The sequence below is a fragment of the Megalopta genalis genome, chromosome 4 (genome assembly GCF_051020955.1).
Source record: "Megalopta genalis isolate 19385.01 chromosome 4, iyMegGena1_principal, whole genome shotgun sequence".
Lineage (NCBI taxonomy): Eukaryota > Metazoa > Arthropoda > Insecta > Hymenoptera > Halictidae > Megalopta > Megalopta genalis.
In genome coordinates, this window is record NC_135016.1 from 14,006,801 (window position 1) to 14,021,549 (window position 14,749).

The following is a 14,749-nucleotide window of genomic DNA, read 5'->3' on the forward strand; positions in this document are numbered from 1 at the left end:
GCAATAAATTGATTAATATAATAAATTGTCTAATATACATGTATTATAACAAATTGTCCAATGTGCATACATGTATAATAATTAATTGTCTAATATACATGTAAAACAATAAATGATCTATTATCCCACATCCAACAAAGTGTTTGTTATTTATACATGTACAGCAATAAATTGATTAATATAATAAATTGTTTAATATACATGTATTTTAACAAATTGTCCAATGTATAATAATTAATTGTTCAATATACATGTAAAACAATAAATGATCTATTATCCCACATTCAACAAAGTGTTTGTTATTTATACATGTACAGCAATAAATTGATTAATATAATAAATTGTCTAATATACATGTATTATAACAAATTGTCCAATGTGCATACATGTATAATAATTAATTGTTTTATATACATGTAAAACAATAAATGATCTATTATCCCACATCCAACAAACTGTATGTTATTTAAGAGTTTCAAGCATTAAGACAATACCTGTGATCTCTAAAAATCTCTAAAAATGTCATCGAGCAGAATTAGTACATCTGACTTGATTGGTTCGCGCGTCAATATTCCCCATATAACCAACCCACCTAAAACTCAACTACCGTGCAATTTCTCCCGTGATTACGTCAACGTTCCGCGCGATCGGTTTCTGCTAAAAAAGAATGCGTCTGTATACCTTCGCGTATCTGTCGCCTCCTGACAGGCGGTGGTGCGCCGGTCCGCCGTCTCCTGGCGTAGGTGTGAACCGGTACGATCAGCCTCGGCCGAGGTATAAGAAATCCACCTTGATTGTTGCCACTCTGATTCACCTCGGACTCGCTGTCCGTGGTGTTGGTGCTGCTCGATCGCCTGGACTCGGAGTCCTCTCTGCCGATCGACGAGCTGACCCTGCCGCCCTCCAGCACACCCTCCAATTGAGAGATCACCTCCGCGTACGGTTGCCGGTACCTCTCCTCCTGTTCTCTAGTCACCTTGCTCCGACCATTGCCGGTCCAATTGACACCGCACTCGCGCCAGCTGGCTTCGTAAAGCAGCTCCATGGCTCTTCCTCTGGTGGCGTCCGGGTCCAACAACAGTTCCGGGTCCTCCAAGACCGCGCGACCAGGGTAACTTCTCACCTTCATACCTCCGAATCGATCGGAACCCCTTCGATCTACTAGCCGTCCGAACTAGGGTAAGGATCCCAATTACCGTGCTTGTCCGGAATACCGCCGCGTTCGCTTGTTTGAACGATAATCGTAATAATATGGCGAAGAACTTATGAACGACAAAATTTTAACCCTTTGCACTCGAAGCCGTTTCAACCGTGAATCTAAAATTACTTCTCTGATTTATAGTGTTTCCATTTTATATTAACCCTTTGGCCTACACGATATCTGCCAATTGCGCGAGCTATAGTAAACAAGAAAATCGGTCGCGCGCCGTGCCATTCAACTGTTCAGCCGTGTACCTGAACTGGCGCAAAATGTGTACCTTTCAGTGCAACGAAAGGAATTGCGAAATAATAAACAATGTTTAGGTACAAATAGTAATTTTAAGACGTCTAGGGTGCAGTCATAATCAATTGATCAGTTGACAAAAATAATGTATTATTTCAAAGTAGATAATGAATTAGCAATTTATAAATGAATACTAACCACGAGTCTGACTCGTGGCTTTTGTTTATGGCACAAATTCTTTACCACGAGTCAGACTCGTGGTTATAGGCCAAAGGGTTAAAAAGTGCATTTTATGAATATGAAATTTTGAGATTTGTGACTCATGTAACAGTTACGCTTTTAACGATTTTATAGATCTGAGCTTCGTTAATATAAAAATTACCTTGGAACGTGGTATAACAGTTTTAACGGTGCCTCAGATTCACCACTCGAGTGCAAAGGGTTAATATAATATTTTTGATATTATGTTAAGGCTAAAGTATGTGCCTATTATGGAACGACTTTCAAGGGGTAGGGTAGACCGAGGCTAGAAGTTCCGGGGGTAAATTGTTCCGATGCTAACAGATTTCAAATAAAAAATAATCGCGTTGTGCTTTCAATTGTTTTGAAAGTGTGGACCGATCATGTCACGTCGTCAACCATTTTAGTAGCGTCTGCGACAGTGTGTAGTTTCGGATAAGATAGTAGTCGTATATCAGGCAAGTAAATATTTTGCAGTCACCATTTTTTTTGTCTAATTCAATTATTTAATGTTAATATCGTCTATTGATCCGTTCTTGTAAATAAAATAACATTTAAGAACATGTTATAATAGCATTTATTAGAATATTTGAATAAATATTATATTTAATATATATTAATATTTATATATATATTATAATATTTTATTTATATACATATATATATATATATATATATATTTAATATTTGAATATTTTATTAGAATAATAGCATTTATTAGAATATTTGAATATATAAACGAAATATTTTTATACATTGCCACACATGTCAATTGGGGCTAGTTGTGTTCCCGTGATAATAGAAATAGTTCCTGTTGTGTTTTAGAATGCGAACGTATAACAGCTCGCGGAAGAATGGATTCAGTGTATGTTATGCAAGAACTGGGCTCATACCAAATGTATAAAGAAAGTAAATGTTATGTATCGTATAGTTGTCCGAACTGTGATTCTGACGATTCGTTTGACGATATGTAATTTCTTTCGTTTAAACTTATTGCAATATATTACATTTGAGTTAATAGTCTTAAAGTAGAATAAATTTAACAATAAATTAGTCAGGAACGAAAGATGTAACTGCATTATTTCTTAGTTAATTTTTATGTTTTCTCAAAATTGGAACTTCTAGCCCCGGTCTCTCCTAAACAATTGTCATCGACCTTATTATAACTGAAAAGTGTTATTGTTCAATATTTATACTAGTGTTCGATAGATTGATATTTCTGGTAAAAGTGAATTTTACGTAAGTTTCAGCTAAAAGTGTATATTGTCCTTTTCAGTTAAATTGTCCTAAATAACATTTCTGATCATCCAAAAACTGAAGCTTTAAATTAATAAAATCACTTTTAAATAAGTGAAAATAAAGAGATGGAGTTAGATTTGAAACTTTATATGAAGTATATAAGATATTTTCGCTCTGCAAAAAGAGTAAAATACGTAAAGTTTCAAATATTTTAAAATATTCTCAAAAGCAGAGACCAAAAATAACAATTATGTCAAAAATTTGCTAAGAAAAAATCATCGATAAAAGATTGATTTTTATTCGCATAAAGGATAGCCTAATCATTAAATTCGAAAGTGACCAGAAAAATTGAACTTTTACGTGTTGTGGTTATCAAAAATTATTATAAATAACGGAAATAGCTTTCGGTTACAAATAACCATTATAGTTGTTGAAAATCGATTTATATTATAAACAATAATTATCTATGACGAGTATGTTGGTTCATTCCAGATAACCAATACAATTGACGAAAACAGTTTAACAACCAGAATTAAATATTGATTAGGAATAACGATTATCAACGATCAGAATTTTATTTTGGCTATATCTGATTCTTGGAATTTCGATTCAGAAGTATTTATGATATAATTTAATCTAATCGATAACTTTTTATTGAAAAAAGTGAGAACTGTACAGAAGAATGTAATGTAAACACATTTTTACTGCTTACAAGGGAAGTTCGGCAACCCGAAAATTCCGATTTGCTTAAAACTGTGCAAGTATGTATGTCGACCATGATTTTACATAGAAACGCACACTCTAGTAACGGTAGTAATTAGACTGCGGATTTCATGCATTTGAGATAAAAATGAGTAGGTCAAATACAAAACTATGAAGACGTTACGTGAATTTAAAGGTGTTGCTACGTTATTTTCAACATATTGCAATTATTGAAAAAAGAAAAGCTTTTTCGTCTAACTTATATTTTTTGAAATCAACGTCGACAATTTGTATTTTGCTTAAAGTTCTGCAGTCTAATAAGAATAATCGACGATTACCGGTAACCAAAATAAAATTTTAATTTTCTACAATGTTTATGCGTAACTAATACATAATTCTAGTCATCTGTAACCAATAATTCTGCTTATCCGTTATAGTTATTCATAACCAAAAAGTATTTTCGATAATTATAATGGCTATCTGTAACGAATTAACATTCTCGCCACCAATAATTATCGTTTGTAATTAAAAATCATTTTCGACATCTATAATGACTGTATATTGGCAACCGAAAACTATTTCCGTTATTTATAATAGTTATTGATAGATTGTGGATTTTTATGCAAAATAAACATTTTCTGCATTTATTACAAAAAAAAATACAGGAGATATTTAGGAATCTCTTTCTTCATTAATTTTCGCTGCGTTCGTTGGTTATACATTGATAGTCTTAAATTATTTCAATTATTTTACTAGTTCACATATAACACCTGCTCAATTTTCTCATAAATGCATAAAATCCACAGAGTCTAGTTATTGGTAACGAACGATTGTTTTCGTCCATTACAATGGTTATCTATAATGAATCAACATTCTTGGTATCGATAATTATTATCCATAACGAAAAAAAAACCTATTTCCGTAATCTGTAATGGTTATTGGTAATCGAAATTATTTTCAGCAAAATTTCGTGGTTATTCGTCAATTTTGTATCGTTTTGGTTATAACCAGACATCGCGGATTTTACGCATTTCTGTCAAAACTGAATAGATCAAGTACCAAACTAAAATGTCATTAAAATAATTTAAGAATGTCGTCAGATTATTTTCAATTAATTACGACTGTTAAAAGGAGAAAAAAGACATTTCCGTTCAATTTATATCTTTTATAATCAGATAATTTTTATTTCGCATAAAGATTCGCAACCTAATTATAACGCTCATGGTCTCTGCCGAGAAGCGGCAAATTTGCAGTAGGCAAGACGTTTCAGCCAAAGACGACAGTCTTTGACAAACGAACGAGAAATGATCGTTCGCGTGTCGGTGTGACTGGGACCCTTACCCTACAGTTCGCGGAGCACACTTTTAACAGTCGACCACGGCCGGAGATTGTTGCTCAGGGACAATAGCCAGCTGACTTTCATCGAACGGGCCGACCTTGGGCATGATTCACCGCGCGCTGCCCACTTTCTGCCGGTTTTCGCGCTTTTTTCACTCGCGAACATAAATTACACCGGACGCTTATTAATTATCACCGGTGCACCGAGAAGTCACGTTCGCCGGTATCGGCCGGCCCGCGGACATGCTACTTGCTATCGCGCGCGGATCTAGCCCGGCTAAGATTTACCGTGGGAACGGGAAATTCGAGAACCCGCCGCGGATCTGGCAGCCATCCAGCCAGAAGATCGATGGGACACCCTTCTCGCCCGGATCGCTTCCGTCCGCGCGCCGAGACCGCTCGGTTTAAATATCAGAACCGCGTTCCACCAGTGAATCACTCGGATCCTGACGCCCGCGATCCTCGACTTCGCGGATTCGCGGATCTCCCACGCCGGTCCCGCGACACTCGACGATCCACTCCGACGATTCTTTTTCCGATTTCAATTAGCCCCTTTCAGTTCAAGTAACAATTTCCATGTCCCGTTTCCGACTCTTCTTTTTAAGTTATCGAGTCAATTTAGGGGACAATGAGACGAAACCGAAGTCAACCTTTTGCTTTAAACGCTGGTAATCTTTTCAATGCGTTGGTTCAACGATCTTTTCAACGCATTGGTTCGACGATATTTTCAACGTACAGGTTCTACGTTCCCTTTCCGACTCTTCTTTTTTAGTTATCGAGTCGATTTAAGGGGCAACGCGGCTCAGCCTTTTACGTATTGGTTCGTCGATCTTCTTGAAGCATTGCTTCGATGATATTCTCAGCGTATTGGTTCGACGATCTTTTTAAAGTATTGGTTGGACGTCCTCCTCTTGGCCACGCGCTTTTCGAAAGCCAGGCTCGAGAATTCAGGATGCAATTAGAACAACGAGGAAATGAAAATCCGAATTAGAATTTTCGTACGCTACGCGACGTATTCTGCGTGTGCTTCTTAATTAAGTCGAGTTAATTCCAGGAAGCTGCGAGCACAATACGCGACGGATTACGTGTTTTCAGTTTCTCTGGAAATCGTGACTCGGTCAACTCTTCTGGATCGAAGGAAAATCAATGATCTTCTCGATGGATGCGGAACGATGCATGCCCTGTTATTCGGAAATTATCGAGTCGAGTTTTATTAAGACGCTCTCCACCATGGTGTACATCGTTGCCCAGTCGATTTTTAGACTAAACGAGAATCAGTCCCTGAATTCGATCGCGATTTTCAGTGATCCTTTCGATGGAATCTGTACTCGTTCTCCTTGAAAAGGATGTGCAAACTCCGTTGTTCTTAAATAATCGGAGTCGCTTCCAGGATGCTGCGAGTGTAACGATAAATCTGTTATTCCATCGATTTATGAAATAAATATGAATCAGTATCACGATTCGGGCACAATTTCCAGCGACACGTATCTTTCTTGCTTCCCACGCAAGACGAACGAAACAGTTCTCGAACCAGTACAAATCGAGCCACCTGCGAGCTCGACGAACAAACGGCGCACGTATTTTTAAATCCGATCGAAATGTAAACCGTGATTCTCTCTCGATGGATCTCTAGAAAAAACAAGGATCGGTCTCACAATTTTCAGCGACCCTGTGGACGCATCGTTCCGGCTCCCCGCACAAAACGAAAAGGACAGTCCTCGAACTAGCACAATGCCAGCCGGTACAATGTGAGCCGTGATTCGGCGTGATTTTGTTCTTCGAATAAAAGAGAATAATCGGTCTCTCGGTTCGAACAGGATTTTCCGCGATCCTTCCGACACACGATCTGTTCCGTGCCAGAGGAAACGATTTCTTTCCGCGGCGTCGAGTCGATCCCGGCCCGCCGTGAGAACAATAAAGGTTATAGTACCTATATTTAGATCCTCCGCGGTGTAAATCGTGATCCTTGGTCCGAACGGGACTTCGTGGTTGCCATTACGCATGAAATCGTCGTTTCATTCCGAACGAGATTCCATCGTCGATGGTATCCGATATCTTAAAAAACAATCGTGCGCGACGAATGTCGCATTGTCAACACGTTCTCCGACAGATCTCTCGATCGTCGATCTTCGAGCGCTGCTCGGTGCCGGGGTGCTATGCAGCAGGAACCACTTAAGTCGGCCGAGCGCGGTCACAGCGAAACTTAGGTTTCCCAAGAGAGCTGGCCGGTTAACAAAAGGTGTTGGAATAATAGAGATCGATGGATCGATCGATCGAACGATCGACCGGTTGCGCAATGAAATCCAGCCTCGGAACAACGGGGGCCCGGTTCCGTTTTCACTCCGCGAACGAATCGGCGCCGCTTCCGTTATCCGATGTCGGTCGGGCCGAGCCGGGCACGGCCGTTTCGTCGGGGACGCGAGGTACGAAGGGACACCGATCCTCTCACAAAGGACAATGCCTGGGGATCCTGGCGTCGCGCAAACGAGGACACTACCAGGACCACTCCTTCGAGACTGACGCTCACTGACAGCGTCCGCGACTGGTGAAAAGTACGCCCGCAAAGACCGTGCACGAGAAACTCCCTTCCCCGCCGGCTGCCAATCCCCCACCATGCCCGCTGCAGCCGAGAGAAAGGACAGCGGTTCTCAACCGATCTTTACCCAGACCGGTGGCAACCACTCCCACGTACAGTGATCCCGATTATCATTCGGACACCTTTCAACATGCAATAACTTTTTTAGAATTCGACTAAACAACTTGCATTGTCTTTAGACACGATCGAGGGGACCAGTATACCAGACCACGGCTGTGGAATGCTTTCTTTCAATTTTGCTGTCGCTTGGAATGACGAAAGAAAACAGAGAACTCTCGCTTTTTAACATTTTATCCGAACCTATAACGAATATTTGAAGAATGGGTTACGTAGATCTCGGTAAGTGATACGCGCGTTGAAAAGTTCATCGAAATAGGTAGATATTTATTCTGATTTTGAACGGGTGTTGTACTAAATTATACCTTAATTTAGTGTTATTACTAGACCACGGATCTTTATAATTGTATTTATCAATTGCATGCATATTTATCATGCAAGAAGTATGAGCCGAATAGCAAGCTCTTTTTTGATTCATTAGTTTTAATAGGTTGGAAATAATACATCGACATTTTTAGATTCTCTCAATGTATCTGCTATTTTAAATTGCAGTTATCTGATTTCTTCATAAGCGCATAAAATCCGCAATCTAGTTATTATTAAATTATTATTATAATTTCATCTTGTTGTATTTTCTGTTAAATTTTCGTGTAATGAAGTGTTTTATTCTAATGATTCTATAGTTACGAAACAATAATAAATTAGTTTTCTTTCGTTTTTCTTTATTTTTTACTGTATGAAATTTATCCATCTTCAAAAAGGTATTGTTTTTTGACGCAATCTCAAATATGGCATACTTCATTCATTATTATATTGGCTACAATGTATAAAAACTGCAAACTTTTGGCTGGTTTTGTACTTATGAGAGATAACGTAGTACACCAGTCGCGGAAATTTTCGAAGAGCCTTTTTAGTTTTCCTTTTTAAATACGGGTTTGTCCTTTGTGTTCTGGATTATGGGGATCCAGGGCTTTATTGCCGCTTCTTATGGAGATCGTGAGATTGTTTAAATATTGCGATGGTTTGGGTCAGCGGGTCAGCAAATAGATTAATTCCATTTTTTGATGATGTAGAACTTGGCACTCTCCTTTATTGCAATATGATGACGTTGTATTTCAATTACACAATAATTCAACTACGTTGTAATTCAATTGCCAATTATTTTAATCATGAGTACAAGTCAAATATAATGCAATTGAAATGAAATGTAATTGAAATACAATGTAATTGAAGTAGAATGTAATTGTAATACAATGTAACTGAAATACAGTTCCTTAAACTATGTATAGCACAGAAGTTTCTTTCGTATACTTATTTTTGTCTCATTTGCGTATTTTGTTCTTTCATTATTTATTAATTTATTATTTTTTAATTCATAATTTTAATTCAATTACTTAAGTATTTTGTAATTAATGTAATTTAATTATCTAGCATTTTATAATTAATGTAATCTAATCACTTAGTATTTTGCACTTGTACTCTAATTGCAATGACGAATTACATTGTAATTTAATTGAATAGCAATTAATGTAATTTAATTACTTCGTATTTTGTAATTGTAATGACTGTATTTTGTGATTACAATGACGAATTTCATTGTAATTTCATTGAGTAGAAATTAATGTAATTTAATTGCTTAGTATTTTGTAATTGTACCCCAGTTACAATAACGAATTACATTGGAATTGAATTGAATAAAAACCTGAATTACTAATTACAACGTGATCGAATCATAATGTAATTTAATTACTTCGTAATTATAATTTCTTGAGTAATTAAATTGTAATTCTACACACAACTGAATACAACAATATAGTAGTTACTATGTAAAAATTCAATATTAATGGAAACATTGATACGTTTTTGCGGCGTGAGAAGATTAAAAATATCGTAAAGAACTAAATAAAACAACTTTTTCTATTTACAATAGTGAAAGCGATTCATTGTCAATCACGTTCGTTAATTAATTTTATAATTCTAGTAATTCATTTCAACAGTTAACGAAGACGTCGTATATTATTTTGCATAACGTCGGTGCAGCAATTCTGCAATTTTGTTGGGAAAAAACTGCAAACATAATTCGCCCAAAATTTCAAAACAAATCTAAGTTCCAGCATGGCGATTCAAAAATGAATTGTAACGATGAAGTATGAAACGAGTTAAAGAATGTTGAAGATTTATTTACACAGATTTTTCAACGATATACAGAGCCGTAATCGGAAATGGAGAAAATTAGATCTATTATTACGTGGCTGCTGTAATAGTATTCCAGCTGCAACTTTCGATTCGTATATGGTTTTTACCGGTACATTAATTTCCACGTATACACACATATCGAACACGCTCTTGCGTGACAGATTCAACGTGATGTCCGTGAATATTAGAGACTTATTGCGTAAATGATTCGTGCCGCATGAGTTCCACGTTTTACGACTGCAAGCTTCAGCTGTCGTTAGAGTTTCATCATCTATGCTAGCTATCTTTTTGTGTTCCCTGGTCGTAAATGACTGTAAACGTATACTGGAAATTACTTAATGTGGGATTCCTAATGATTTGAACCAAATAACAATGCACTGTGAATATTTAATTGACATAGTATCTGCGGATCGACCTGGATTCGCACGCTTAACGGGCGAAAATCAGTGAAATTTGTAAAGATCCATTTTTTAAAAAATATTTAATATTTTCATAGCTAACAACAAGATTTTGATAACAAGTATATAACGAGTATTTTTAGACTTTCGAAGGGGGATTATTTCAAATATACAGAGTGTTCCAAAACTGTCTCGTAATCCAGAAATAGGGTGGGGCATTTGAAGTAATTTTTTCCTTGGCGAAAATGCAATTCGCAGCTTTGTTTACGAGTTATTAACGAAAAACAGTCACCAATAAGAGGCTAGATTAGCTGGCGCGAGACGGTTGAGCCAATGAGCGGAACTAGGCTAGGCTGCTCGCCCCCCTTGCGTCAGCCAAGCTCGCCTCTTATTGGTCAGTGTTTTTCGTTGATAACTCGTAACCGAAGCTGCGGATTGCATTTTCGCTAAGGAAAAAGTTGCTTCAAATGACTTCAGGAAACCCTTATTTCTGGATTGCGAGGCATTTTTGGGACCGACGATTGGCGCCAGTTTGCGGAAAAGGTATTCCCGACGATAGTGCGTTAATAAACATTAACGTTACTCGGTATACGTTGAAAATATCAAAATCGATAATTCATACATATTCAACTATCTTCTTCCTCTAGCACCTCAAGCTATATTCTCTCTAAACATTTTTTCACACTCGCTAATTCACATATATGTCTGTTGAAAAACAAAATTCATAATAAAATAATCTCGTATGCTAAATAATATTGTCGATCAGTTAATATTGGTTAATAACAGCAGGATTTTACAAATTATAGTCTAGACTCTAGATAAATATAAGTTTCCACAGAGCAACACTAATGTCCTACGATTTTTAGGGAATATTCTCAGCGGCATGAATGCGTAACAATATTAATAGGTATAAAGATCATAAATTTAAATTAATATTTCTTTTTATTATATACACATTTCATTATATGAAATAATAGACGAGAATATAATTATTATAAATTACAAGGACGCTTGTAAAACTGTAATAATCACAATTAAATAGCAAATTGTTCGTCCATTCGAGTATCAATTATAAACGTTTCTAATCCTGACTCAAAAACTCAATCACATTGTAATTCTCGGATAAAAAGCCTGGTCGAGATTCAAAAAGAAATCGCGAAAGCGAAAGACTCGTTGATTACTGAAATCAATTATCGCGTTGCACTTGAAACTCGTTCACGAGATACGCACGCTGATAGGCGGCTATCCTTTCTCTTAATTTACTCGTTTGCCTGCTCTAAATCATAGCGAAATAATACACCGCAATTATGGGAACCAGATCGAGAGATACATAATGCTCGGCGAGCGCGTCTGACCAGCACTGGCAGCGCACCACAAACCGAAGTGGGACAATCACGGCGGTCGTTTTTCATTCTTTTCGATCGACGCATCGGCATCTTTCCCATTTTGTATTATTTATGTTGTCCCGTTACTCTGTCCACGATATTACGGAATTGTTACAACCGTTCTCCGTTTTTCCGGCGACATCTTATCCGACATTTCGAAGAACATTTTATGCTTTTCAAATATCCGGGAACAAATTTTGGATCGGACACGAAAGTCTGTTTAATTATTGCCTGTCTAATGATTATATTTAAATTGTTATGTCAGTATTGAAATATTTCAACTAAGACTACGAATCATTAAGCGAATCTCACTTTTTATGGATTATTTTTTAAATATTAGAATGATGAACATAATCAAGTTATCATATAGAAAATTCCTTATTGTACAAATAAAGTATAAATGTCATTAATATTTAATAGTATCATCATATCTAGTTCGTGTTTCATTTCATTGTTATTCTATTATTATTATTATTAATATTATTACTATTATTACTATTATTACTATTATTAATAATATTATTACTATTATTACTACTATTACTATTATTACTACTATTACTATTATTATTATTATTATTATTATATTACATAATATGTTGAATTTTTATAGAAAAATTAAAAGGTCATCTGACCCGTTCATGTTAAATAAATTAAACGAAATTAATATTTGGTAATATACATAAACGTCTTCTGGTGTTTAAAAAATGTACGAACACCATTAATTTATAAAAATCCGCACTCTAATTACGATAATTATTATAAAAATGCGTTGCATAACAATATTATCATCACAACTTTCTATTGAATTACGCTTTCGGATAGAAGTGCATAGAAATCGATTAACCGATGTGACGTTCAGCGAACTTCGAGATTCGTTGAGAGATTAGTTCGTTTGCATCGTATAAAGAATAATAGATAATTAATAGTGCTACACACTTTGATACATAGCATGCTTAAAATTGTAGCTCGTGTAATTTACGAAAGCTGTAAACTGTTCGTGTTTATTACAGATTACGCGATCGTTAATTGTGCAAACTTTGTATTAAATAATTGAGCAGTTTACGATACGCGCATGATTATGGAAAAAATATTAACGAGATTAAAGCACGATTTTCCTCTACACATTTACGTACATATACATATGTATACGTGATTACGGAAATGACCGAGTTTCCTATATCAAGGGAAATAAGACATTGGTAATATTTAATGCGATGCGTCGTAACCTCGTTAACTTTATACTCTTGTTTCATCTCGGCTCTTAATTAATTGCCAACGATAAGATGCTCCACTGCTTTTATTCCCGTATTATTGCCTTGATCGTGTGCTCATTTATAACACAATTCCCATTGAAAACAAATCTTACGTTCTTTACGTTAATATCGTTAACATGAATTTTATCAGCTTTTTTTTCATGCAGGTTTCATCGCGTATAGTCTATTTATTCTTACTGATGGGATGGCAGATTTTTTATGCAAAACAGATTGTTTTGTACGCAAACGAAAGTTTTCTATTCGAAATTAATGCTCATCCTGCTACTTTTCATTCATTTTTCACGCACGTAGATGCACAAAATTCTTGAATCTAATTGTCGACAAATATCGAGACAAGTTTTATTTATTTATTCAGAAGACATTTATTTCGTTGTTTCTCTCACAAATCATCGAAAGTCCTCGTCTATATTGCTGAGATTTCTATTGTCTCAACGAAAATATGATTTTAGTCTTTTTAATAACTTTCTAACTTTTAATTTATGTTTTATGTTTTTATTATTTTGTAATTTTCTATTTATCGTATGCACTAAATAGAACAATATTGCTGTACAAGCAATGTGTGTTTTGCTTTAATAAAACGTGAAATTGTTGAAATATTAAATTTTACTGAAATTTGCTTACACAATGCCTTACATTTTTCACGTTTTTAATTAGCTTTGATGTTAGAACTTTTATACAATTGGTGATGCGATATCGCGGGGAATTGAGCGTTTGAAAAATTAATCGAGTACCGAATACGTAGAGCTCGGTGATATTGAATCGATGCGTTAATTGCTATGCTATTACGGTTCGTGAACTTCCGAGAGAAAGGACAGTGATCCTCATTTCGCATTTAAATCATTCTACCGAAGTACACAATACTTGCCACTAGATTTATCACTTTTCAAAAATCTATTTACTTTTTCTAAGGAAAGTAATTTTCTAAGCGAATTGCGGATTAAAAGAAAACAAATGAACACAAGTGAATGAAAAAGTGAAACAAACATAATTTTTCCGAATAGCTTTTGTTCCAATTCAAATGAGACGTCGCATGAATGCCTGAGTTATATTTATGTGTACACTGTTAATTAACGGCAATGCTAGAATCGCATTTCGTTAGAAGTTCGTTAATATCTTATAAAACGAACTTACGATACTAACGTCACTCATTAATTATAGAAACGGTAATTAGGGGATGATCGTTTGCGGACAAGCTAAAATTTGAAAAAAAAACTGTTGAGAAACTACTAGGACTAGATCTCAAATGCAATACAATTCCATTTCCTTGATTTTCCTTAAAAAAATCAACGTATAATTACTATTTAACGTTTGTCGAGCCTTCATTTCCGGATCGTTACGCTGTGTTTTAATACGTCGCCTATGTTATTATAACGAACGTTAATGAAATAATGGACTGTAATTAACGGACTGACGATTTAACGAGCCTGTGCAATTTGCATCTCGTTGCTTATGTATGCAACGGAATAAAACGAAAGTTTCGGTGAACGTTTGCTATTTTTTTTTTTCATTTTCCGTTTCTACGTTTAATAAAACCTTTCGCGGAGGGAACATTTTTCTCTTTGAATTCCGATTACATAAATTGGGGTTCGTAAAATTCTGAGGTTATATAAACGATCGTAGTTTAACACTACGAAAGTTGAAAATCAAATTGCGAGTAGTTTGATATGCATCTGATAAAGACATTTGAACGAGAATAAAATAGGAACTTGTATTCTCCTTTATACGGATTATTTCTAATTAATTCAAGTTGTCGCAGTAAATTGAATTACAAGGTATTTTAAAATTTTATGAATTTTGTAAAATAACGCGAATTTGATGCATCTATTTACAAAAATTAGCAAGTAGAATACGAAATTGTGAAGGCATTAGAAGAATTT

At 35.6% G+C, this 14,749-nt stretch overlaps 1 protein-coding gene across 6 annotated transcripts in view; it reads right to left on the minus strand.

Annotated features, from left to right (window-relative positions):
* The window catches only part of for (cGMP-dependent protein kinase for), a 233,158-nt gene that overhangs the window by 72,671 nt on the left and 145,738 nt on the right, over positions 1-14,749 (minus strand). Inside the window, exons 1-2 of one of the 6 annotated variants that reach the window (XM_033472795.2) lie at positions 4,967-7,493; positions 682-1,158 (exon numbers count right to left, since the gene is read on the minus strand). The exons of 2 other annotated variants lie outside the window; for them this stretch is intronic. In XM_033472795.2, coding sequence (XP_033328686.1) covers positions 682-1,129 — 448 coding nt within the window. In that variant the 5' untranslated portion in view covers positions 1,130-1,158; positions 4,967-7,493. Of the gene's footprint in view, positions 1-681; positions 1,226-4,966; positions 7,494-14,749 lie in introns of those variants that run through there. 3 more of the 6 variants (XM_076521337.1, XM_033472788.2, XM_033472777.2) reach the window with 3 other exon arrangements.